Source organism: Alternaria infectoria (assembly GCF_024043175.1).
Source record: "Alternaria infectoria strain BMP 0036 chromosome Unknown scaffold_1, whole genome shotgun sequence".
In the NCBI taxonomy this organism is placed as follows: Eukaryota; Fungi; Ascomycota; class Dothideomycetes; order Pleosporales; family Pleosporaceae; genus Alternaria; species Alternaria infectoria.
The window spans coordinates 3,180,392-3,205,404 of record NW_026250690.1 but is presented as its reverse complement, the minus strand read 5'-3'; the positions used below and the strand labels follow the sequence as shown (position 1 = coordinate 3,205,404).

General features: G+C 53.0%; 10 protein-coding genes across 10 annotated transcripts; 4 read left to right on the top strand and 6 right to left on the bottom strand.

Annotated features, from left to right (window-relative positions):
- Positions 1–431: 431 nt before the first annotated feature.
- On the bottom strand, positions 432–2,399 carry J4E92_001069 (uncharacterized protein; the record flags this gene model as incomplete). The annotated part of the gene is made up of 3 exons (XM_051492483.1): positions 432–523; positions 577–2,289; positions 2,396–2,399. 3 exons carry the CDS (start codon positions 2,397–2,399, stop codon positions 432–434), a joined length of 1,809 nt encoding a protein of 602 aa, XP_051357995.1.
- Positions 2,400–4,188: 1,789 nt separating this feature from the next.
- Positions 4,189–4,781, bottom strand: J4E92_001068 (uncharacterized protein; the record flags this gene model as incomplete). The annotated part of the gene is made up of 2 exons (XM_051492482.1): positions 4,189–4,656; positions 4,740–4,781. 2 exons carry the CDS (start codon positions 4,779–4,781, stop codon positions 4,189–4,191), a joined length of 510 nt encoding a protein of 169 aa, XP_051357994.1.
- Positions 4,782–6,169: 1,388 nt separating this feature from the next.
- Positions 6,170–8,216, bottom strand: J4E92_001067 (uncharacterized protein; the record flags this gene model as incomplete). The annotated part of the gene is made up of 2 exons (XM_051492481.1): positions 6,170–7,512; positions 8,078–8,216. The coding sequence occupies 2 exons, from the start codon at positions 8,214–8,216 to the stop codon at positions 6,170–6,172; spliced, it is 1,482 nt and encodes a 493-aa protein (XP_051357993.1).
- An 838-nt stretch (positions 8,217–9,054) lies between these two features.
- Positions 9,055–10,131, top strand: J4E92_001066 (uncharacterized protein; the record flags this gene model as incomplete). The annotated part of the gene is made up of 3 exons (XM_051492480.1): positions 9,055–9,070; positions 9,129–9,362; positions 9,428–10,131. The coding sequence occupies 3 exons, from the start codon at positions 9,055–9,057 to the stop codon at positions 10,129–10,131; spliced, it is 954 nt and encodes a 317-aa protein (XP_051357992.1).
- Positions 10,132–10,328: 197 nt separating this feature from the next.
- J4E92_001065 (uncharacterized protein) lies at positions 10,329–11,731 on the bottom strand (the record flags this gene model as incomplete). The annotated part of the gene is made up of 2 exons (XM_051492479.1): positions 10,329–11,516; positions 11,579–11,731. 2 exons carry the CDS (start codon positions 11,729–11,731, stop codon positions 10,329–10,331), a joined length of 1,341 nt encoding a protein of 446 aa, XP_051357991.1.
- A 414-nt stretch (positions 11,732–12,145) lies between these two features.
- Positions 12,146–13,270, top strand: J4E92_001064 (uncharacterized protein; the record flags this gene model as incomplete). Its single annotated transcript, XM_051492478.1, has 3 exons — positions 12,146–12,237; positions 12,424–12,619; positions 12,791–13,270. 3 exons carry the CDS (start codon positions 12,146–12,148, stop codon positions 13,268–13,270), a joined length of 768 nt encoding a protein of 255 aa, XP_051357990.1.
- A 1,861-nt stretch (positions 13,271–15,131) lies between these two features.
- ADH1 (alcohol dehydrogenase) lies at positions 15,132–16,327 on the top strand (the record flags this gene model as incomplete). The annotated part of the gene is made up of 3 exons (XM_051492477.1): positions 15,132–15,305; positions 15,355–15,451; positions 15,540–16,327. 3 exons carry the CDS (start codon positions 15,132–15,134, stop codon positions 16,325–16,327), a joined length of 1,059 nt encoding a protein of 352 aa, XP_051357989.1.
- Positions 16,328–16,962: 635 nt separating this feature from the next.
- Positions 16,963–18,844, bottom strand: J4E92_001062 (uncharacterized protein; the record flags this gene model as incomplete). The annotated part of the gene is made up of 2 exons (XM_051492476.1): positions 16,963–18,332; positions 18,838–18,844. The coding sequence occupies 2 exons, from the start codon at positions 18,842–18,844 to the stop codon at positions 16,963–16,965; spliced, it is 1,377 nt and encodes a 458-aa protein (XP_051357988.1).
- Positions 18,845–19,699: 855 nt separating this feature from the next.
- Positions 19,700–21,815, bottom strand: J4E92_001061 (uncharacterized protein; the record flags this gene model as incomplete). The annotated part of the gene is made up of 2 exons (XM_051492475.1): positions 19,700–21,243; positions 21,287–21,815. 2 exons carry the CDS (start codon positions 21,813–21,815, stop codon positions 19,700–19,702), a joined length of 2,073 nt encoding a protein of 690 aa, XP_051357987.1.
- A 1,566-nt stretch (positions 21,816–23,381) lies between these two features.
- Positions 23,382–24,802, top strand: J4E92_001060 (uncharacterized protein; the record flags this gene model as incomplete). Its single annotated transcript, XM_051492474.1, has 2 exons — positions 23,382–23,623; positions 23,737–24,802. The coding sequence occupies 2 exons, from the start codon at positions 23,382–23,384 to the stop codon at positions 24,800–24,802; spliced, it is 1,308 nt and encodes a 435-aa protein (XP_051357986.1).
- Positions 24,803–25,013: the final 211 nt, after the last annotated feature.

Genomic DNA, 25,013 nt, shown 5'->3' with positions numbered 1-25,013 from the left:
TCCATAATAGTTGTAATTGTAAGTGGCGCAGGCATTGTAGGCGGCAAACCGATTCGAGGTTTCCTGACTTTTCAACAGGTTAGCGCAAAGTCATCATCATAACGCTCACACAGGAAGAGAGCGGCACCCATTCTGATTCAGATACAACCCGACGATCGCGGTGCTTCGTAATCTGCAACCCAGCTTCATGATATGCATCATGAATAAGAACTCGTGTTAGACATTATTCTTTACATTGTTACGAGTATAAGGTGCTACAATACACCTGTCGTGTTATTGGGTATCGGAGCAAATTCGAAAGGAAACGGTTGTAGCCGTAGTATGTATACCCATGTAAACCAAGAAGACTCCCTATTCACCATCTCTTTCCGTAAAAACCCTACAAGTATGGACATGAAGAAAACAAAGAAAGGGTCTGTATAAGACCATGTCTAGCACTGGTTCTCCGCAATTTCGGGGTAGAACCAGGCGGCCAGTGCAATGATGATGTAGCTGGCCATGAGCAGTATGCCTTCGAGCCAATCTGCAACTTGTTAGTAAAATGCGCACATGAGCAGAGCAGGGGAGTAAACTTACGTGACTTGCCGTCCTGGATGAGGTAGTTGACGAGCAATACCGAGACGAAGAGCGTGACGATCTGGAAGTTGTCGAAGTACAGAGTCATGCAGTCTTTGCCAAGGATCCATCCCAAGATAACGATGAACGGGAAGACGAGAAGAGCAATTTGCATACTGGAGCCGACAGCAACACCGATAGACAGATCCATCTTGTCCTTGATGGCGACAGTGACAGCGGTGGCGTGCTCGGCAGCATTACCGACGATGGGAAGCAAGATAAGACCGACAAAGGTAGTAGAGATTTTACCGGTGTCGGTAAGACCTTCGATACTTTCGACCATAAACTCTGAGCAAAAAGCGACAAGAGTTGTGGAAATTGCGAGGGTGACGAGAGCGCCGAGAACAGAGAGCGAGGGTGTTTCGAACTCCTCTTCTTCGTCGTCGTCTTCTGAGCCGTCGGGGTTCTTGAAAAGTGATTTCATGTTGACACCGCCTCCAGAAGCTGCAGCGGTACCGGCGCCAATAGCTGCGATGCCGCGCGAAGCATCGCCCTCCTCCTTCTTGCCAGACTTGCGCTTAGGGACCTTTTGGCTAGGCTCATTGTACATGGTAGCGTGAGTCTTTAGCTGGAAGGCGAGGTAGCAAGCGTAGACCAAGAGGAGGATAACAGCCGTGCCGTGTGATAATTCCTGGTTCCTGACAGCATCGGCAGCACCATTGTTCGCGGTGTTGTCGTCCTCGGCGATGGTGTTGTGGAACACAGTCGGAATGATAAGCGATGCAACACAGAGAGCAAGCAACGACGCCGCCGTCTGTGCAACCGTGACGTTGAAGAACTGTTCCAGGCGGTTGATTCCTCCCAGGAAGAAAGACATACCCAATACCAATAGCAAATTTGACAACATGCTACCAATAAGTGAAGTCTTGACGATAGTGATTTCGTCTTTGAGCAGGGCTTGGATGGACACGATCAGTTCGACGGCGTTGCCAAAGGTAGCGTTCAACAGCCCACCAAGAGTCTCGCCAACACGGATGGCCAGCTCTTCAGTCGCGTTACTGAGCATGGCTGCGAGCGGGATGATGGCGATGAAGTTGATGACGAAAACCGGGACGGGTTTCAGGTGTGCGTATCTAACAGCAAACCCGATGGGCACAAAGATGAGGAGAACATTGATCCAGGCACCGAAAAGAACGAAACGGATCTGTTTGCCGACTGGAATCTTCCTCTTGTGAGCCTTCCTCTTGCGTTCCTCTAGCGAAAGCTCGTCGTCTTCCGGGTCCTCTGCCTCAACATCTGGTGCATCGTGGTCTTTGCGGAAGATGCCCTTGAATTTGGCACGACGGGTAGGGCCGACGTTGGCCTCTTGGTTGGAAGGCGCAATGGTGCTGTCACCGGAAGCCTTGTGCGCGCCATTCGTTTCGGACATCAGATCCTTCTCCTCCGTTGACTCCGGGATAGTCGTAGACGCGCTTCCGTATGTTGGAGAAGATGCAGATGGTTCGGTGTTGTGGTGGCCGGGCATACCGAACTCTTTGCCTGCTTGCATGCTCTCTAGCCGTCTTTGCTCCTCGATGGCGGGTGTAGCATGGGTTTCGGATCGCGTCCTGTGTACTGCGTTCTCTTCGTCTAGGTTAACGTCTCGCGACCGTTGTCGGGCGAATGGGTTGTAATTCGCTGCGCCGTTGCCGCCATGTTGCGACGCGACGCGATGTGCCTGCCTTCGTACGGTATCTAGATTCATTATTAGATGTGTTCTGGTGTTTGGCAGAAGAAGTCGGGTCGAGGGATAATCGAGACCTATCGCGATCTCGATTCTCGGAGATGTGGATCCACTTACGCATTGATCTACTTTCGCGGCAGCTGTGCCGTCTTCTTGCACTTAGTGGTGGATATGTGGTCCAGTTGGGAGTCGCGCTCAAGAAGTGCGACCTGCAGCTCGATATGCCAAGTGAGTACTCGGAACGAGTTGCTTGTGATTCGGAACGGGTGGCTGGGGGCCGAAACGGATGAAATGGGGGCGAACAATTGTCTGGACCAACAAGCGCGCGAAGAAATGTGCCTGATGCAACCGGGGAGAAACAGACGCAGGTACGCGTGCAATTTGTGTCGGAGATTTGTCGTTGGAGGGTTGCCCTGAGAACAAAGGACCGGTGAGTGAATGGAGAAAGGGAGGAAGGGGCCAAGGGTAATTAAACCAGCGTTGACAGGAGGCCAGCGCACTGACGAGTCCAACACTGACGAGTATAGTTGTGGCTGTTGTGTGAATGCACGAATGAGAAACGCCTCAGCCACAGTTGACGGGGGCAAATAGGAGCTAACGAGATTGTCAAAAGGCTGTGTTCACAGTAGCGCGCGCATGCAAACGCAAATCACTGCGTTCGGAGTCTGCGTGATTGCCTCTCGGAAGACAGATGTGCGAAGCTTCACGTCATGCCAGTCAAGCCTTGTTACGGAGAACCAAGATTCACTCGAGGCACTTGGCTGGGGGCTTGGGCTAGCATCGGGGCGCAGAGGCGGTCTGGGCATGACGACGCGGCTAGACTTGGAAACGCTTAAGTGGTCGACCCTGCATGCCAGCTTGCACACTAGCAAAGCATCACGATACTCGATCTGGGGAAACTGCTGGTGTTGTCGAAGTTTCCTTGCTTTCCCCCATGGCTGTTTGGCCGGCGTCGCAGGCTGCACCCTGGACGTTTTACCACGTATGCTGTACACCGTAAGCTCCAGCCGCTTGTTTTGCGTCTGCTCGCATCCGAATGCGACGGGAAAACCGCGAATAGTCTTGCCATGCACGACAAGCATCAAGCTTACCTACATTCGCATGCGGCCATGACAGAGATCTGAAATAACGTCTGCTTACTCATGTATTCACATACACATGCGATATGATAGCTCTAGGAGGTGCATCGCATCTGACCTGGTGATCTGCGCGTGCATACGTCCTTGGCCCAGTTGCACGGCTGAAGTGATGATGGCACAATGATGGCGCCATAATGGCGCGCTCACCCTCGAGGGGACACCGCACACGAGGGAAAATATATCCTGTCGCCTGCTTCAGCACGATCGAACGTTTCTTGCTTTTTCTCATATCTGTTGCCCAACTAGGCAAGTTGCGCAACGGCCATGGATGTCGGCGGGCACAAAGCAAAAGAAATGCCGGGGCCGTCCTCACAGCATTGGTGCGCACTCGCCGAAGGCATGCCGCAGCGACGTGGGTGGCGGCACGCCGCAACAACCTGATTCGTGCGCAAAAAATCGAATTCGAGATTGCTCATACACATAGCGCTCAGTATGATAGTTAGACACGGTTCGTAATTTTGCATCTGTACGTCTGCCGTCGCTCATGCAGCCACAGTGTACAATCCGGCCGATGACGTACGGGCGGGAGTCTCACAACGTGCATGATCAAGAAGCTAGTCGCGTGTACCATGGCCGCAAGAGAAAGACGTAGCAAAGTTATTGAATCTTTTATAATGTTTACATCAAGCACTCCTTTCCCACATGAGATATCCATATCCAGTATCATGAACGCCCTACTGCCAGTCCAAGCAATCCTGTGCGCCGCTTAACACGTATTGTACTGCTCTACATGTCCCTTCTCTTGAGACATATGCGCCCAAGACTGTCCATTTATGGGCCCTGAACCTTGTTGTCGCCCTTGATCACATCTGCGTAGGTCGGTGGTGGCCCTTCAGGCTGACTCGAGCTACCTTCGCCGGCTTGCGGTGCAGAAGCATTCGGGGCTGAAGCGCCCTTCGCGGCCTTGCTTCCCTTTGGCTGCGCAAAGCTGTTTGTCACGCCACTCTGCTGTCCGGGGAACTGGCCGCTGCTTGGCTGGCTGCCCACGGTGCCGTAATTCGCCTGTCCTCCAGCCGGCTGCTCGTGGGTGATGACATAGTATGTGGTTCCGCCGTTGCTGTTTGCGCCACGTTCGCGATCGGGCACTTGCTGGTATGCGTCGTACGGATCTGGGTTTTGGAGGATCACGTACCAGGCGTGTAGGAGGCCTGGCAGGAAACCGAGACAGCAGAGCGCGAGGTTGATAAGAGAGTCGGCACTGCAGAGGCCTTTCTTTACCCATACCCCCACAGGTGGGAACTAGTTGACGCGTCAGTACTTGGAGACGGTGGGTCGCAGAGAGATGGCTGGTGCCTGCTGCAGCTTTGGGGGCGTGGACGTACCAGGACGCTTAGGAGCATCAAGAAGCAGTCGGAGCCGCACATGATGACAGTGATTCGCGATGTAGAGTTCTGGGTTGGGTTGCGCAGCTGTAGGTACAAGGTCGTAGTCGTTGTTCTGGCGTTGGGGTGTCGCCTGAGTGAGAGGTACCTGGAGTCGCTTGATCTGATGACGCACATTGTGGCTGTGCGTGGCTGTGCACCCGCCGAGGTCCCTGGAATACGATATACGAGAACCACCGCTGCAACAATAGCGCTAGTCAAGATGGAGCGCCGCTTCTGCAATTCGATGTCTTTCCAGGCCAATCTTTCGTTTCTAGATTGTTCTTACCGAGTGGCAAGCTTTTGAAACCAATTGCCTGCCTCGCACAGATTCACATGTCACTTATCAGATGTACAAGACTACTGATTATTGCACATAATCCATTTTGGTTCTCTAGTGCAGTATGTACGTGTTCATGTCCCATTTAGAACAAACGCTTTGTGTGGTACGCAGGTTGAATCACATAAAGAACAGCTGTCCTCCCCAGCACCTGATATTAGCACCTGATATGAGCACTTGTGGCTCAGCCTGTAGATTCTGCTACGCATCATGGATCAAAGATCTTCAAGGTCACAGCCCTCGCTGAAAGGTAGAGAATAGCTTGCAGCTGATTACCTGAGTGCAAGCGTAGTATGCATATCCTGTGGCTGACGCCATTTTACTTGAAGTAGCTAGGCACGCACACCACAAATACCAATATACTTACTGCATATACGAATGTGTGATCTTGCTGGACTACAGGGATAAAACATGGATCGCAATCTTCGAGCCAAGTAAGGGACTAAACACTAAGGAAATGTAATCTGAAGAACAAGGATCAAACATGGTGGTAGGTGAACAGATAGAAGGATGACATCGACAGAATTTGACGCGACAACTGGGAAGATCGAATGAGATTAATGTAAATAGTGGTGAAGATGACAAGATGATAGAACGTCTGGAACAGACAGTGAAGAGAAAAGGACTTAACGTGCCCTGTGAAATGAACATCAAGCGCTGAATGACGCCATACCCATAAGCCACCCTTTCTGAACAAACTCATCAAAGCATTCTTTAGACAGAAAATGGGATCACAGTCGTCAACCCCTGTAGACGTGAGGGTGTAGTAGCAAAGCAGTGAATGAAAATGTAGGGCATCATCCAGCATGATAACATGCTAGAGAAAATGAATGATCCAGTATCTTAGACAGACCATTGTTCAAGGTCAAGAGGCTGGCGGGAGGTGTTCTTGACGAATGACACGGCAGCCACAAGAATTGACGGCTCTGACAAAAATTCCGAGCAAGCATTGCAGTGGGTGTGCCGAAGTACTGACGGGACGTTCAACGTCGGCTGTGACTGGTAAGATACTGCACGAGAATTGGAGAGCGTTAAAAGGATTTGACAGGACTTACCTGTACGCAGCATCAACTTGAGAGCGTCGCTTTCGTTTGCTGTAGTCTTCTTGCTGCCGCAAGCGCTCATGCTCGTGGTCCGCATCCTCATAGCTCCTCTTCCGAGAGAAAGAGCTATCGCCTCGGTCGAGTGAGGTTGCACTTGGCACATCCTGTCGTATCTCGCTGCTGGGGTTTTCGGGCTCGAAATCAGAGCCAGCCATGGTGTGGTTGCTTCCTTCAGAGAGCGCCGGACTGCCCCTGGAGCCATCGAGACCATGGCCACTACGCTGAGGCGCATTCCAAGGATCGTAGCGTTGTTGTTCTGGGGGTGGAGGTGGGGGTGGGGGCCTAGAGGTGGTCGAAGACGACATGGAGCCGTACGGCCGAGGCAGCGGAGGTCCATGTGTATTGTTGCGATGCCCTCCATACGATTGCGCTCGTTGAGGTGGAAGAGCAGGCTCTGCAGTCTTTGTGAAGGCAGAAGGCAATGATGGCTTGCCAGGAAGTGCCGATGGGATCTTCGCATCGGAGGCAGACAATGGTAGTGAAATCTGCTCATCTGATGGTGGCTTCGGAGTCCCGGTCACGCCCAGTTTAGCCAGGATGTCTTCTTGGCTTAGCTGTTGAGGAGGTGCTGTCTCAGACTCCGTAGTGGCAGGTTTGGTGGATCCACTGTTTGTAGCGAGTGCTTGCTCAAGGTTATCCATAATGTCCCACGTAGCATCGCGCATCTCCAGATCCTCATCCTGCTGTACCTCCTCGTACAATTCGTCCGGTCGATCTCGTTGAGCAATACAATCCTCTAGCGAGACGAGATTGGATTTCATGTCTTCGTCTGTGAATACGACGAAGACTGGATCATCCTGAAGTGTCTCCCATTCGTCTGTCTGCCTAACATTCAAGAAAGCCTCATGCGAGTTGTCGGCTGTAAAGTACATCGACACTGAATCTCCGTTGTCCAGTTTCTCCGGCGTGGGTTTCAGTGCGTCTTCTTCGGCCTCAGCGAAGGTTGATGGTAATGCACGTGTTACCTGCTTTGCGGGATGCCAGATGATAACTCCGAGACTGAGGGCCGGATCGACAGGTTCATTGCTTTTGGGCCATATAGCACCATCGAAATCGAAATCCCAGTCGTCCCAGGCAAGGAACAGTTGCGGCTTCTCGCCTGAACTCCCCTCACTCAAAGCACTTGTGGATTGATTAGACGGTGGAAGGGTACGAGATGTAGTGAGATGAACAGTCGCCTGAGTTGGTGTAGCGTGAGGATCCGGCGTGGAATGACTATCGTTGGGTAATCCGTTGATTGAGCTGTATTGGTTTGACTGATAGGATGCTTGCCCCTGCTGCTGTGACCACGCTGGATTCTGTCCATAAGCCTGTTGATTGGTGTTAGTGGCTGCATGCTGAGGCTGATATCCTTGATAGTGGCTCTGTGGTGGTGCATATGGCTGCGCAGGAGGTTGATTCGGAGGTTGCGAGTAACCTGTATTTGGTTGATAACCTGGTTGTGGCCATTGATAATTAGCTTGCGCCGGCGGATATGCGGCCTGTGGATAATTCGGAGCTTGGGGCGGCGGCTGATTATAACCCTGAGCGGAATAGCCATGGTGCGCAGGGGGAGCAGCATAACCTTGCTGTGGGTAACTTGGAGGTACTGGGGGTGGTTGTGAGAATGTAGGCTGCGGCGGTTGGTACTGATTGGAAAACTGAGTGGTTCCAAAAGGACCCTGGGGTTGCGCCGGCCCACGATAGCCTGGGGGAGGGGGATACCGAGTAATTATCGGATTTCCCTTCTTCTTTGGAGGTCTACACATATGTCAGAAAACGACCTTTGGGGAATCTCAACTTGAGGTTCGATGCTGTTGTTCTTTTCAAAATATCTGGCCGAACTGCAAGTACGTGGTGAGATAAAAGAAACCTACTGAACATGAGGAGCACGGTGAGGTGGACCGGCCGGCGGATAGGCAGCTCCTGACTGATATTGTCCGTATCCTGGTTGTTGTCCTGGCTGCTGTCCATATTGATAGGGCGGCTGTTGGCCGTATGGCTGGCCATTGCCATACGGTTGCTGCTGGAAAGGCGCCGAACCTGCTACGGGCCCGCTCCACGACATGCCCACTCTGGAAATTACCTGTTGCGATGCACGTCAGGAGTAAAATGCTCGGGACTGTATAGAAAGAAATGGAGTCGATGAATTTCTCGGAAGTGGTGATGTAGGTCGGACTGGACGTAGGCAAGTGTTCTTGAGTTGAGAGGTGCGCGTCTCAAAATTTGGTCTGGTCGAGCGCACGAGCCAGGACGACGAAAGAGAAGCCCAAGCTCATAGAGGGACTTTGAACTTAGGGTGCTCTGATAACGCGTGAAGGCTGAATGATTTGGGGCGGAACTATGACGTTGGGAAAGACGGAATTGAGTTGACGGAAAGAGCCCTGAAGTGAAACAAGCCAGGCTGATGTGAGGAAAACCCTTGGAAGTTGCTATTGAGAGCACAGCAGGATGCAGATGGCGGGTTGCGAGGGATGCAGGAGGTTGGCCTCAGGACATCAGAATCTAATGACGCGACAGGAGGGAAGACTTGAGAGGTGATAACGCCGAGTGCACACCCATCCCATTGAAGCATGCCAACGGTTGTCGCGTAGAAATGAAATCTGGAGCGTGGTCACGTTTTGCGCTTGGGCCAGGGCCAGCGCGGGATGCCGCCGCATTTCAGGCCGACAGGCACATATTGCCCCCCATTGCCATGTCGCTGCCTTTCGCGCCATCGCTCAGATACCGCCCCTCGATGCGCCCCCGAGGATGATTGTACGATACAGACACCTGCTAGCGACCAGTATAGACTCGATACCCTGAGCTGCGCCGCGAATGCCCCAACACCAACACCCACCCCACAAACACCACCATGCCCGGCCTACCGTGTACGTCAGTCGCCGACGCCTGCGCATTCCCTGGCTGGCTGTGCTGACATTGTGGCAGCTACCGTAGACCTCGATGAATGCATATCGCGCCTGTCGAAGAAGGAGCTGCTCGCCGAGTCGGTGGTCGAGGCAATATGCGCCAAAACCAAGGAGCTGCTTATGAAAGAGAGCAATGTGGTGCACATCAGAGCGCCCGTTACTGTCGTGGGTGACATCCACGGCCAGTTCTTCGATATGATGGAGATATTCAAGATTGGCGGGCCGTGTCCCGACACCAACTACCTCTTCCTCGGTGCGTCTCCGTCCATTGGCCGCATGCTGCACGCGACCTCGTTTCATGACGCTAATATATCCTAGGTGACTACGTCGATCGCGGTCTCTTCTCTGTCGAAACAATATCGCTCCTCGTATGCTTGAAGCTTCGCTATCCACACCGAGTCCACCTTATACGTGGAAACCACGAATCGCGCGGAGTCACTCAGTCCTATGGCTTCTACACCGAATGCTCGCGGAAGTACGGGAACGCAAACGTATGGCACTATTTTACCGACATGTTCGACTTCCTCACCCTATCCGTCGTCATAAACGACCAGATATTCTGCGTACACGGTGGCCTTTCGCCGTCAATACATTCCATCGACCAAATCAAAATCATCGACCGTTTCCGAGAGATACCTCACGAGGGGCCCATGGCGGACCTAGTCTGGAGCGACCCAGATCCCGAACGAGACGAATTCTCCCTCAGCCCAAGAGGTGCAGGTTATACATTTGGAGCACAAGTTGTCAAGAAGTTTCTGGAAGTCAACTCCATGTCACATATTCTACGCGCACATCAGTTATGTCAAGAGGGCTATCAGGTTCTGTACGATGACAGACTGAGCACAGTTTGGAGTGCACCGAACTACTGCTATCGGTGCGGTAACATGGCGAGTGTACTGGAGGTCAGTGATACCGGTGAACGCTTTTTCAATGTTTTCGATGCGAGCCCCGACAATGATGTCCACCGAGCAGAGCAGCAGCAACAGCAAGGCAAGGAAGTCACGACAGAGTACTTCCTATGATACCCAACATATACAGCGGTGCATCATTGGCTCGGTGCGAACCTGGCATTTATCGGCGTTGGCACGAGGCACGGCGTTCAGGCAAGACCATGTTGGTTATATACAATCATGTGTGAAACGCGATCATATACTGAAGATGGTACGCAATCTCAACAAACTCGTCGTTACCTGCGTTATACGTGATTTGCGCACCCGTTTCAGCATCCCAAGTACTTAGTTTCGATCCAACGCGCCTCTTCGTCATGACCCAGCCTTGCAACCACAATCTTGATGTCTGGGAACACGCTCAACACCCTGTTAAGACCTACGCGCCCTGCCGTATATGTCACAAAGACAACTCTGTTCTCCGGTACGCCATGGTCAACCAGTACCCTGACCGCCATCAATGCCGCTGCACCTGTGGAGAATTGCGGATCTAGAACTAAAACCAGTCCATGCTCTGCGATGTTCTCGGGAAGAGCCCGGTAATGCAACTCCGGTTCTCCAGTACTGTAGTTCGTCTGAATCAATACTCTCCCGGTCCTGCAGTCTGGAATGGTTCTTCGAAGGCCCGTTTCGAATGCACTTCCACCACGTAAGACTACTACTGCGCTGATTTCCGCAGCCTTCTTGAGTCCCTGGTACGTGTAGTCCTGGGGCGTAGTGATCTTGTGTGATTCAAAAGGCAAGAAATCCGCAGCTTTCTCGACCAAAAGCGCAACCATGCGATCGAAGTAGAAGATAAAGTCTTCTCTCGACGTGGTCGGGTTGAGTAACAGGGTGTGCATTCCCTTGATTTGGTTCGTTTGTTGCAGTACGATAGCATTATCGCTCAATGGGCTATCTTCCGCGATCTTGCCCAGTCGTTTCAGCTCCGTCTGATGCTGTATGCTCTTGCTTTCTAGCGTCTGTCGAACCTGATTGCTCACCATGGTGATTGCGACCTTGTTCTCAATACCTCTCGGAATGATGAGATCACCAATCTCCCTTTGCGGCGCAACATATTTGTAGAAGTTTGGCTTTACGAAAGCGAACCATTGTTTGATGCATCCTTCGATGTCGCGTCCGCGTTCTTTCACATCCCGTACGAGACGTCTCGAGAGACACAGGTCAGCGTCGGCTTCCGCAAATATCTTGAGATCCAGGAGGTCGAGCACGCGTTGGTCATGCAAAGCAAATATGCCTTCTAGAATTATGACGTGCGGCGAGTAGATCGTGGTCGTTTTGGAAAGGCGGGCGTGCTTTTGGAAAGAGTATATAGGCACTTCAGCCACCTTGCCACTCTTGATGTCCTTCAAGCGCTCGACCAGGATGTCGAAATCTATAGCGTCGGGCGAATCAAAGTCGAATTCGTTCCGGAAAGCCGCTGCAGATTGCTCTGGCGTCAGAGGCTTGTAGAACGAATCCTACATGCAGTGGTCCTTAGCTGATTGGAGCACGTGACCCACTGTGCGAGGCTGGTACGCACCATAGACAGGATGACAACCCATGGCAAGTTCAAAGATGCCACTATCGCCAGTGCCAGAGAAGTTTTTCCAGATCCAGAACTACCAGCCACACCAATAATGCTCGCGTTGCCCCACGGCGGTTCGTAGTGCGTTTTGCGGCCTGCCGAGGCCATATTTGTGATTTCTTCGGATTTCCAAAAGAGACCGTGTTTCTGCTATCTCATGCTCTACCAAACCGCACCTCTTATAGCAAGACTGAATAATGTCGAGGGTGTATGCAGGGTTCCAGCACGATCGGGTTTCTGCAGCGGGCGGCTCTTTACTTAGGCTCGTGCTTACATAAGAACGACCCACCCCATTAGCGTTGCCAAGCTCGCAAGCTCAGTCTTTCTCTTCCACGAACCTTCACTCACAAACTTTCTCTCATCACGCACCAAGCTTTGCGTGACTGCCAGCACACTCGACCAACGGTCGGGCAGCTCTATCCTTCACTGATGGACGTCGGTTGAGGCTTGCTGAGCGCCTCGCTTCACCATGGTAAGCTCCAACGCATCTGCTGTCGCAAAACTCACCACCCTCTAACAATCATGCAGAGCTCATCTACCGTTTCGGTGTCGGCGGCAACGCCAACACAGCATCCTTTCCAGAGGAAGATTGATGACATCAAGCCGTCAAAGACGTAAGTTGCTACCTGTCCGCGCCGCCTCAGCTACTGCCCCACATGATGATTTCAAAATAAGTTGGGAATCTCTCCGAAACAACGTGTGGAGAACATGTTAACTTGTATCTCTGATCTCGCAGTAGCTGCTGCATTGCGCGCTACACTGTCTGGCATCCGATCAACAAGCTAACGTATGCGCTTCAGGGACATCAACTTTGTCATCATGGACTACCTGGTCAGCGAAGGCTACCCGAGGGCTGCTGAGAAGTTCGCCAAGGAAGCCAACATCCAGCTACCTCTTGAAGAGGAGTCTATACAGTCCCGCGTAGAAATACGACGGTCTATCCATGCTGGCGACATTGACACCGCCATTACTAAGATCAATGATCTAAACCCTCAGGTACGCATCCTCTTAACGCTTCGTCCACCCTTTGCAGGATTATATCCAGTTTCATGCACCACGCAGAATCTCTTTGATGATAATCAAACCTTCAGTCCTTAATATGATTGCAAACAACCCCATTCACTCATGTCGCATACCTTTTATTGGGCTTTGCTAACTTCGAGTCAGATTCTAGACACAGATCCATCGCTACACTTCGCGCTGTTGCGTCTGCAGCTCATCGAGCTCATCCGCGCATGCACATCCTCTACCGCCTCCGACATCACACCCGCTCTTAGCTTCGCGTCGTCTCAGCTAGCTCCTCGCGCAGCTACGAACACGGACTTCCTGAAGGATCTTGAGCTTACTATGTCGTTGCTCATTTTCCTTCCTGCCGCCCCTGGAACACTCCAGAAAGAGCTCAATGAACTGCTTGAACCTTCGCTCCGTCGGCATGTCGCGAGCAAGGTCAACGAGGCAATACTCACGAGCATGGGGGCACATGGAGAGTCACGCATGAGGAGCTTGGTGCGCCTACGCCAGTGGGCGGAGACCAAGGCGCGAGCTGCTCAAAAGGACATCCCTCCCGTTCTACCTCTTGGCTTGCAGGACGCCGACGAGCGGCCGGCCAACGGCAATGGCGAGGCTGTCGACGTGATGGTGCAATAGAGTCGTACGAATATGGGGCATCAGTTCTCGACTGAAGCTTTTCCGCCCCTATGCCTTATGTTGTAATGAGTCCATGACGAGAGCTTTTGAGCTCTGGCCTATTAATGATACCACTATTGAATTCTGTGAAACTCGCCTCCCTTGTCTTCGTGCACGGATTTGATCATGCATCCTGTAATAGCCTACCTTGTACATTGGAATATTCGACAGTGATGCAAATTCGGGGTTATCCACCTTTGGGAGACTAGGCCGTTGAGTTTCGTCGTTCAGATGATTTACTCCGTCCGCCATGGTAATCAGTCGTTAGGTACCGTAGCAGGCGGTCGTTCCATGGTCTGGGTCGAGTTAAGTCCTTGATGGGCAGCGTAGCTGACCGCATTAGGCTGGTCGTTCATCATACTCGACCTGTCATCCTGTCGCGACCGACCGTGTAGTTCGCAGGAGGTTATGAAGGTACTCATGTATGCGACATATAAGACGGGCCTTGTGCTCCAACGTTGCGAGCGTCTCCGAGCCTTCGCCCTCCCGTCATCCGCACAGCCAGCCCAGGGAAAAACACCGCTCTCCGGACCTGGGAATCCCTGTGCTTTTTACCACTAGGTCTCCAGCCCCTCACTTTCCCAGCCAACGCAGATCTCGCTCGGAGCCTATGTTTCTGAGCTCACAGGATATCCATCGTCAACCGTCCCTTTGCTCCGTAACATCCGGCCGCTTTCGATTGACGCGAGCAAGCCAGTGTCCGCTACCCCGCGATTGCGGACGCGCTATTCCCACGCCTCCTGGCATCCAGAAACCCCGCATAGTACGACAGGAGCCGCGTGTGGTGGAGCTGTCTAGAGGCAAGGCTAAGACTCTCTTACTGGTCGCTTAGCTTTCTCGAGGTCCTCAATTGGGAGATGTAGATGCACGGCTACATGTGGCTGGGAGAGCTTACGCAGAAGATCTGGCAATAGCGTTTGGAATTTGCGCTCGACCGACCCAACTGGCAGGTTTCATCAACTCAAATGCACACTTACGTGGATTTGGGCACTCACATGAGCTGTCGAGTAATGCGGTGGAGGAACCAGATGGAGACGAGGCGCGATTGAACCGAACTGTGGCCGAGCCTGGGCAGGACGTTGCCATTGCCATCCACGCCTTCAGTTCACCTGTCACTTGAACAAGAACGATTTTTTGCCTTGAGTTATTTGCGGCACCGGCCGTGGCCGTTGTGTGCTGGGCAGCCAGTCTCAGGAGATATTCTGTCGAAAGAAGCTAGAAGCCTGGCGCTGACCCCACCTAGCCGACCATCCTCCAGATCACCCCTCACACCATACTCAACGACGGTTTGCCTCGAACCATAATCCCTGAGCTGATTTACACGCGCTAGAGTCAGGCCACACCAACTTTCCTATTTCCGGCAGTAGTTTTCGCCTTACCACGGATGCTTCGCGCTCGCGCTATGGTCGCTCCCACCCAGCCGATGCATCATGATCCAGCCATCATCCAATCCTCCTCCGTGTACCCCTCCAGAGCTCCACTGTACATGTGTACTTCTCTGATGATTGACCAATGAACAAGGTCCATCAGTGATCGTCCAACTCCGACGTGTTGAGCAGGAGACCTGGCTTGGCGTGGATGAACGGACGCATTGCCTGTAGCTTCCTGTAAGAAGGCGCGAATGTATCCGGACCCTGGCGAAGTGACATGTTGGTCTCCAGGTGGGGTTAAAGCGTTGACATCCTTTCGGCATTGACGACAAGTATATAAAGCGTACGTCTTCTACACAATCAAGGACATCCACCATCAATCACATCTCCGATCTGCCACTACAAACACTCTCACATTCGACAACCTACCATACTCACTCAACATTGCCAACATGCCTGAAATTCCCAAGGAGCAATGGGCGCAGGTCATCCAGAAGACCGGTGGACCCGTCGAGTACAAGAAGATTCCCGTCGAGCAGCCTGGCCCTGATGAGGTTCTGGTCAACATCAAGTACAGTGGTGTTTGCCACACTGACCTTCACGCTGTGAACGGTGACTGGCCTTTGGTGAGTACTTCTCTTCTTTGTACCGATGTCACATTCTAATTATTTCTAGGCCACCAAGCTGCCTCTCGTAGGTGGTCACGAGGGTGCTGGTGTCGTTGTCGCACGAGGTGACCTCGTCACGGATGTAGAGATTGGCGACTATGCTGGTAAGTTTCCTCTTCTATTGTGTATATTCGGAGATACTTCCGAATAAGAATATACATGTCTTTTCGAGCAATACTAACTCATCACAAGGCGTCAAGTGGCTGAACGGTTCCTGTCTGGCCTGCGACTTCTGCCAGCAAGCGGACGAGCCCCTCTGCCCCAAGCCTCTTCTATCTGGATACACTGTCGACGGTACCTTCCAGCAATACTGCATCGCCAAGGCTGCTCACGTCGCCCGCATTCCCAAGGAATGTGATCTCGCCGCCATTGCTCCAGTTCTGTGTGCCGGTATCACCGTCTACAAGGGTCTGAAGGAGTCAGGTGTCAAGCCCGGTCAATTCGCCGCCATCGTCGGTGCTGGTGGTGGTCTCGGTTCGCTTGCTTGCCAGTACGCAAAGGCTATGGGTGTACGAACGATCGCCATCGATACTGGCGATGAGAAGAAGAAGATGTGCACTGGAGAGCTTGGTGCCGAGGCCTTCGTCGACTTCTCCACGAGCAAGAACCTTGTCGCCGACGTCCAGAAGGCAACACCCGATGGTCTTGGTCCCCACGTTGTCATCCTCGTTGCCGTCAACGAGAAGCCCTTCCAGCAAGCCGCCGAGTACGTCCGTCCACGCGGTACTGTCATCTGCATTGGTCTCCCCGCTGGCGCCTACCTAAAGGCACCCGTCTTTGAGACTGTCATCAAGATGATCAGAATCCAAGGTTCATACGTCGGTAACCGCAAGGACAGCTCAGAGGCTATCGAGTTCTTCCGCCGCGGCTTGATCAAGGCTCCGTTCAAGGTCGTTGGTCTCTCTGAACTCCAGATGGTGTATGACAAGATGAACAAGGGTGCCATCGCTGGACGCTATGTCCTGGACACATCGAAGTAGGGTGTTAGCTGCTACTAAAGCAAATGCAAATGTAATGTATATATCGAAAGTTATCTGTTAAACAATATCTCAATTTCTTCCTATGCACTTTCTCCCTGTCAAAAAACTTGAGGTATCGTAGAATATGACCCGTACCTCCCAACCTCAAGCATTACAGCATGGATCGTTGCAGAAGTAGTGTATATGCCAGAAGTTCTGTCCCCCTCCATTGCTAAGACATCGCCGTGCCGCTTTGCCATTCTTCGACCTAGAACCCATGTTTCCCTCGTGCTCTTCTGCTCTTGCACGCAATCACCCTTCAGCTGCCCCAAACACAATCTTCTTCGCCAGGTCAGCCCAGCCTGATTGTTGGATAGTGACACGCAACGGAGTCAAGCCCCCGCATGATGATGTAAGAGTGTTTGCTCGTTCGAGACCAACACCACTTCCCCGCATCTGCTATCGGAAGCGTACTAACACAGTAGCTCTTGTCCAGAAACGTCAGTCAAACGTCCTCCCAAGCCGCCTCATGTGCAGCCTTGTAGCTCTCAAGCTAAAGCGCACCAGCACGGCGTCCTCTTTGTTCTCTTTGCCCTGCATGAACTAGTCGACATAGCGTAATATTCGTCTGAACTCCGCATTTGCTAACCACTCTTTCAAGCAACCCACCTCTCCTCTTCAGTTCCACCACACGTACTATCCATCTCCAGCACGTATTGTTCCAACCGATCCATCATCCACCCCGACTGAATCGAGCCCGCAAACTGTGTCCCCTCTTGCCATCGAATGCACTTGCTCGCCGCGCTAGAATATTCTACACACCGTGTCTTTGCGCTCTCACCCAATGTGACTCCAGTAGATGTAGAGCATTTTCCAGCGGCATAAGAGAACTGGAGACACGTTGCTTTGGATTCGCAGATGAATTTGCATTTCTCAAAGGGGCCTGAGTCGTCGGGCTCTACGTCCATGGATAGGTTGTCCCAGTCGTTGAGTTTGGCGGAGAGGCGGGGGAGGATGTACTCTTTGAAGACGTCGCGGTGGAGGAGTTGGGTTTTGCCGTTTTGTTGGCGGGTTTGCTCGAAGGTCCATAGGGATTGGATATCGGTTGGGCGCATGTGGTGGTAGGTGATGGGGGCGTAGCACCATGGTGTTCGGCCTATCTTCGATACGTTGTGGTCTAGTGACGATACTGGTTCGCCTTGGAGATGGGGGAATGCCCAGAACAGAGGGACGTTGACTTCGCGCAGAGCGGTGGCTAGTACCATGTCGCCTGCCCAGCTCTTGTTTGTGAACGCGTCGTACTCGGTGAGATTGGCGTTTCTTCGTTCTGTTACTTTGCGCATGGCGGTGGAGGAGAGAACGAAACCGGATCCGCCGTGTGCGAATAGTGTGTCGCCGATGTACATATGCTTTCCCATATACAATGCCTGATCGGGATCAAAATGGCTCAGGTACTGGAGTACATTCTGCCAAACCATGTAGGTGTCGGCTTCGATGAACACGAACCACTTCGCATTCGGACGGTATGTGAGCGCCTTATCCACCATGGGTAGAAATTTGAATCGATCAAGTTTCCACGACGGATTGTCTAGCGATCCTCCTGGTCCGCTTCCGAGATGCGTCGTGTTCTTTAAGCCCTCTCTTCCATGAGCCCTAAGGTGGTCATAGAGCTTGAACTCTGGTACTGAAGTTCTGAGTTCGTCACTGATGCCTTCGAAAACATCGTGTATTTGGTGTCCGTCAACCTCCTCTCTCAAGTCGGAGTAGACAATGTAGTCTGGCACGCAGCGAAGTGTTGTTTCGAAGTGGACGGGTAACTTCTCAAGAACTTCCGTTGCACCTGTTCTGACAACTACCAGAATATCGTTTGCAATTGGCGAATCCGGACATATTGGGGTCTCGGCGCCTTGCGGGATTTCCGTTGCTGGTGGTATCCTGGAGGCTGATGTGTCATTGATGACTGATGGACGGAGGGCGATTTCGTGATGTTGTGGCAGAAGGAATCTGTACAGTACAAGGAGGCAAACTGCAATTACGAGAAGCACCGTGCGACGACTGCGCCTTCGAGTTAGTCCAACCGGAGAGTGATGTCTTCTCGGCGCATAATGCAGGCCTTTCTCATCCCGGAATGCGCGATGCATCTTGAATGATACCTAGGTATAGTGAAAAAAAGAAAGAAGACGACTCCCAAGAGGGGAGAATGCGAGGCAAAGCTGACATGCTGGAGGAGCGCCATTGTCCAAGATAATACATGAGCTGACACTTTTGTGGCGTAGTTGGCGGCTGGATGCCTGGTTCGTATTTCCTTTGTTCCCTCTTGGAGCGCTTGGGTATAACTCGCATATTGCGGCACAGGTTCCACCCCTGACTCGCTAAACACAGGGGAAAACGCCACGATTTTGCTAATTCGACCAATTGAATAAATCGCAAGATGGCGCGGTGGGTAAGGCGAGTCGCAACGTTGCTAAAATCATCTTCGTGTTTGGTATGTGGAGATGTGGTGTCGGTCGTTGCGAACCTGATCGACGAACTACTCATGGTCTTTGCGCGCACAGCGAAACATGTTTGACGGGCTCGCGCACGAAGGACCCCAGGGATTCAGGGAGATCATCCGGCGGCTCGACATGCAATGACGGCTGCAGCATACTGCGATCCTGCACCAACTGGGTGTGATGCAGTATCCTCGAAAGGGGGTAATGCGATGTGCACAATTGACTGTACGGCCGCAACCCACCCACATCTCCTCGCATCGACTAGATAGAACGCTGTGTTGATATATGAATGCCCTTTTACCGAATGTAGAGAGAAAAGACGAGATTGATCTTACTAGCAGGTGTGGCGTAAACAGCTAGTATTAGGGCTGAGTGACAGGTGGTACGGGCGGCCTAGCAATGACTAGCAGATGAAGCTACTTCATCACACCAAACGGAACTTTGCCGAAGCGAAGATTGGGTTTCGTACTAATGGTTATGATCCGAGCGATATGCGAGTGAGATGTGTATGCATACGGCAGTTGCGAAAGGGAGTGAACCTGGGGTTCAAGCTGTCTCCTCGCCATCTACTAACGGGATAGAGAAATTGAGTATCCAATGGCTGATAGATTGTACACGCAAACAAGGCCAGATATTGACGGCGAGTTTGCACCAAGTTTTGCTCAAACAGAGGGTATATATTTACAAAAGTCCCGTTTATACCATTTGGCCTCCAAATACCACCCTTGTGGTCTTGCTATTAGTGATCGCATATATGCTACTCATGACATCGTTAGACAAGTATCCCATGCCGTGTAGAGATACGGAAAATCCAAACGCCTGCCTTTTGTGTATAGAAATGTGGTAGAACAAGGTGCCGAGTAATACAATCCTGGAAAGAAGAAGTCCGTGCTGAGGATGCTTAGAAGAAATGCTGTCCGCCGTACCCGTTCATTGCGGTAAGTGGGGGCTGAAGTAATGTGTGCGGTTGCTGCTGCTGAACAATGTTTGCAGGCACGTAGTGCGTCTGGTAAGGATGTTGTGGCATGCTGAAGTCTGCTACGAGCAGAGGGTTACCAAAGCCCGTCGGCCGCCGCTGTACTGGGGCAGGTGCAACCGAGACTTGCGGCATCTGCTGCTGAACGACGACCTGAGGCTGTTGCTGGTACACAACACTGCCTTCCTGCATGTGGCCATTCATCTGCTGCTGCTGTTGTGGGGGTGGCGGAGGTGGAGGTTGTTGCTGTGGCTTCTGGTCCTGGGTTTGCGGCGTATCCCAGCCCCACTTCTGCTTCAGCTCTGTATTGACGAAGCCTACACGCCAACCCGTCTCTTGCCTGATCTTATCGAATATCTGGAGGACCTCTTCCTGCTCGCGTCGGTCTGTGAGCGGTTCAGCTGCGATGGCGAGGGAACGTAGCGCTACGCTGGCAACCCCGCGGTCTTTGACGTGTGCACTGATGCCGCAGATGAACTTGGAGTTTTGCTCGAGCATGGCCCACATGTCGGGTTCGCTAGGGCCTTGTAGCGGGTTGATCTGCGCGAGCAAGACAAGGGATGTGTGGTAGAAGAGCCGCGCTATTATCGATGCTCTCTTGATTAGCCAGACTTCAGGGAACGCTGAACCGGATATTGTTTGTCCGGGGTACAGATAGGCCATTGGGTGCATGGTGCGTGGTATGTTCTCGTTCCATCTGTCAGTCATGTCTTTGAGCCGAAGCCATTCGTTGTGCCGTTCCTGCAAGGTCTGCCTGGCGACTTCCTGGTTGCGCGGTATCGATGCACGGAAGTTGCATATTCTTGCAACGACATAGAGGATACGATGGGTCCAGACTTCTTCCTTGCCTGACTCAGTCTCTGGTGTGAAGTCCATCTCGATGCCCCACTCGTCGGGGTCCCAAGCGACCTGCCAGTTGAAGTGCAGACAACTCAGGATCTCCATGCCGACGTTCAGCCAGAAACAGGCGGCTCCGATGCCTGTTGACCTAGCGTTCCAGCGGCACTCTTTGATCAGAGCACGAGCTCCCGCGATATGGTTCATCCGTTGTAGCGCACGCTCTCCCATGATTTCGTATACGTTGAGTATTACCGCAGTGGTAGCGCATAGAATGGTATCGCGGTCGGGGTCCTGCAGAGAGTGCAGAAGGTCGCGTGTGGCTACATCATAATAGTGGAGTGCTTTCTCCTCGCTGTACTTGGGATTAACAAGGGCAAGATGTCGTGCACCACATGCGAGGAAGGCGTGTAACAGCATAGGCTCGTTGAGCGCATGGAAGGGTAGCAGACGCGAGAAGTGCTTGTGTGCGTCCATGCTGTCCATCCAAATGCCGATTTCCTCGACGAAAACCTGCATGTATAATACCTCCTCTTGGCTTTTCAGGTAGTCGCGCGTGGGGAGGGGTCCGGGACTGGCCGAATGCTCCATCGTGTACGGGGACGGTGTTGGGCCGTTTGAGAAACTCGATACTATAGAGTCAGCACAGTCAGCTGGAATGGACTGTTGACTTACTTGAACGCCCGTGTTGGTGCTGGGTCCGCTGTTGGTCGAAGTTGTAGGTGAGTTGCGCTTGCTGGTACGACTCCTGTGCAATACCCTGGATGGGAGGAATGTGCTGGCGCGACGAAGCTGGCGGTCCCATGCCAAAGCCGTTGCTGCCCATGTGAACATGTGCGTCCATGTCCTCTACTGGATACATTTCTCGCCCGCCCACATATTCCGAGGCAATAGTCCGTGACTCGTCCATGAATGCGATCTGATAATCGATGCCTTGGGGGATCAGGTATGCATTTCTCTCGCACGTGGTGTCGAGGAAGTTGAGCTTCTTGCCCCAATTGCACTCGCGCTGGGACTTGAGGCAGTTGTTGCAGGTCGGTTTGGTCTCATCGCACTTGAGATGGCGCTCTCTGCATGTCAGGCAGCCGGTACGAGTCCTCTTAGGCTTGTCGTCGGGTGTGGCATCGCTGGCTCTCTTTCTCGAGGGCAATGGCTTGCTCGTGGGCGAGTCATTGTTGGAGGGTGGTGTCGCGGTGTTGGCCATGCTGACGCTCGCTCGGGGACAGGCGTTGCGCCGTCGCTCGCCGTGGCAGGGCGATCACGACCCCGTAACAGGGCGCGCAGTGGGCCAAGTCTGTCGATCCCTCCACTTCGATTTCGTGGTCAATCGTCGAGTAGTCGCGGTGGAAGATGTGGGGTTGGTCGAGGACCGCCGTAATCTGACAGCTCGGTTGCGACGGGACGCGACGCAGCAACGTAGATTCGCAAGATTCGCAGTAGGGCGGCTGCAATGGCAGTGTTTGAATGACAGTGGAAAGAAACACAAAGGCGTGGGTCCGTCGTCGTGGTGCGAATGCAAAAGTGTCGGAGAGGGCGCAGGGATAGGAGGTCTTGGTGAATTGGCCGTCGAGAGGGCGTGTGCAGGCGTTCGGTCGCGGATGATATGCAGGAACACGCGCAGTCTAGGTGGAGGGGTGGGCGAGGAAAGTCATGGGAGTCGAGGGTGCTTTTGGCGGGACAGAAGCAAACAAGTAGCAGCAGCGAGTCGTGAGGAAAGGCGGAATATTGGATTATACCTGAGCGGGCTGGCGTACATGCAGGCGATGACGAACGATAGGAGATGGTGGACGTCCTGGCAGGGAGCGTCGCAAGGGCAGGTGCACGCGAGGGCTGGGGACCGAGGCGCCTGTAACGTTGACAGCTGCACTCTGAAACAAGACGCTGTCCGGGTTTTCGGTCGTCAGCGTCTGGACAGGTGGACGAGTATCACGACGATCCCGCGATAAAAGACGGCAGAGCTGGACAGAATGCGCCTTCGGGGAGACGTCTGGGCCTTGGTGTGCGCCAGTCCGGGGTGCGACGCCATGATGTGCGCGCCCTCCCGGTAATGATGCGCGCGCCGGCTTGGATGCGTCGTGACATTCGGCGACGTAGCATGGAAACTCTTCTTCCCGTCCCGCGGACCCTCGATTGCTGTGCATCATTGCTGTAGCGAGCCCTATTGCCCAGTGCACTAGCTTTCTCGTGGCAGTTCGTGCGAAGAGCTACCATCGTGGCGCAGGCAGCATCTTGGCACGACCCCAGCGCTGCTGAAGAGATACACACCTGGGCACATTTCGCACCTCTGTAGATGATGCCCAACCGGCTTGTGCAGGTGCGTTGCGCCCGAGCAGCTTCGACGCTCCATGGCATGCTGACTGGCTGCACTTCCACTCGTCTAATCTTGTAGAGTTTTGCGAACAAGCTCAAGACCAGAATAGACCCCTGTCACTCTCGGCAATCTTTGCAGTGTCACAGCACCTGCCACCCTGGAACACCTGCCGGCGCCTCCACACGCACTCCTAAGCTGAGAGGAAACGAATCCTCCTTTCTCCATACCAGTCAACATGGCTGTTTCGTACTTCTGCTGCAGCAATCGATTAAAGCTCAGCTCCTTAGCACCAAGCATCGTCTGAGAAGGGAACGCCCAGCAGGCAGCCGTTTCAAGCGCGCATGCACCTGTCGTTCGCGTTGTATACCCGACAATCAACCGCTCATCACTGCCCCACCATCGCTTCTCGACGATCGTCTCTCGTGCCGGCCTGCCCGAAACTAACACCTCAGCTTGCCCATGGCCCTGGAGCGCCAAACCGCCACGCTCCCACCAGCACAGCCCACTGCCATTCTCCGCGGCCATGCCTCGCACATCCACGCAACTTTGTTTGTTCGCCAGAACAGTCGTTTGTTGACGGGCGACGCAGATGGCTGGGTCGTTCTCTGGAATGTTCAGACGAAGCGACCAGCTGCTGTCTGGCCAGCTCACGATGGCCCCATCCTAGGCTTCGCCCAATGGGGAGATGCAAAGATCATAACGTGCGTGTCACTGTAGCAAACCACCAATCACCCTAAGACTAGCCCACCTCTGCCTGACGAGCTCTACTAACATCAGATCGCGGATACAGACATGGACGGGACAACAGAATAAGAGTCTGGCGACTTGCACTCGAAGACGAGACAGAGAAGCTCTCATCAACATTACCTGAAGATGGGAACCGAGAACACACGCCCAAACCGTGGCTTCTTCATTCGCTTCCTGTCAACACTCTCAACTTCTGCTCTTTCTCCATGGCTTATCAGCATCCTCCAGCCTCCATCGCAGAGGATGATTCCATCTTTGTGGCAGTCCCGTCAACGGACGACAAGATCATCGACGTGTATAGCTTCCCTGGTGAGCTACTGAAGGTCAGAATTCCGCAGATTCGAACAGTCGAAACAGGCATGGTCATGGCCGTGAAATTTGTTCGTAATAGAGCCACACAGCGACTTCTTCTCGTCGCAGGGTATGAAGGCGGAGTCACTGCAGCCTTTAAGCTGGCTGAAGAACACCCCGACACGAGCGTAGAGACTGCCCAGATTGTGTACCTCAGTCAACCCCATTCTCAGCCAATTCTGTCGTTGGACGCTTCGCCAGAGGGCGACTTTTATTACACATCCTCGGCAGATGCTATGATAGCCAAGCATCAGATACCGGAGTTGCCATCCATTCCGGGTAAAGAAGACAGTGACCCACCTGTACCGTCTTCAGATCTATTCACAAAGCAAACTGTTGATCAGGCTAGCTCCAAGACAGCGACACCCAGCGGTCTATCTTCACTGCTTTCGTCGGCCGCACCGCTACCGAAGTTCAAGCCTGCTCCGCCAGTCCAGAAAGTGGTCAGCTTACAAGCCCCGTACAAAACAACAGACACCAAACACGCAGGTCAACAGTCGCTCCGTGTCCGCTCGGATGGCAGGCTTCTGATTACCGGTGGTTGGGACTCACGGATCCGCATATACAGCACCAAGACGCTCAAGGAAGTTGCCGTGCTAAAGTGGCACAAGGAAGGAGTCTACTCCACTGCATTCGGTGAGATTCTTACACAAGATGAGATAGGTCGCGGAGATGGGGCTACCAATAAGCGGCAAAGAGACCGTGAGGAGCAGTCGAAGCTTAAACACTGGGTCGCGGCAGGAGCTAAAGACGGGAAAGTCAGTTTGTGGGAAGTGTTTTGAGGTCTGTCCGGCTTCTTGTGGGGTTTGGAGTACGCCGACGGTCCCTTGATGACGCATTTATACAGATAGATGTATTGTAGTATCAAGTGGCACGTTAATAGCAATCTACCAAGCAATTACAAGAGTCGGTGGTGCTGATGTATAGCGAATCGGAGGTGATGGTGCGCCGGCGTGGCTTCCCCACAAGAAGCCGAGGCATAGCGACCGGGGA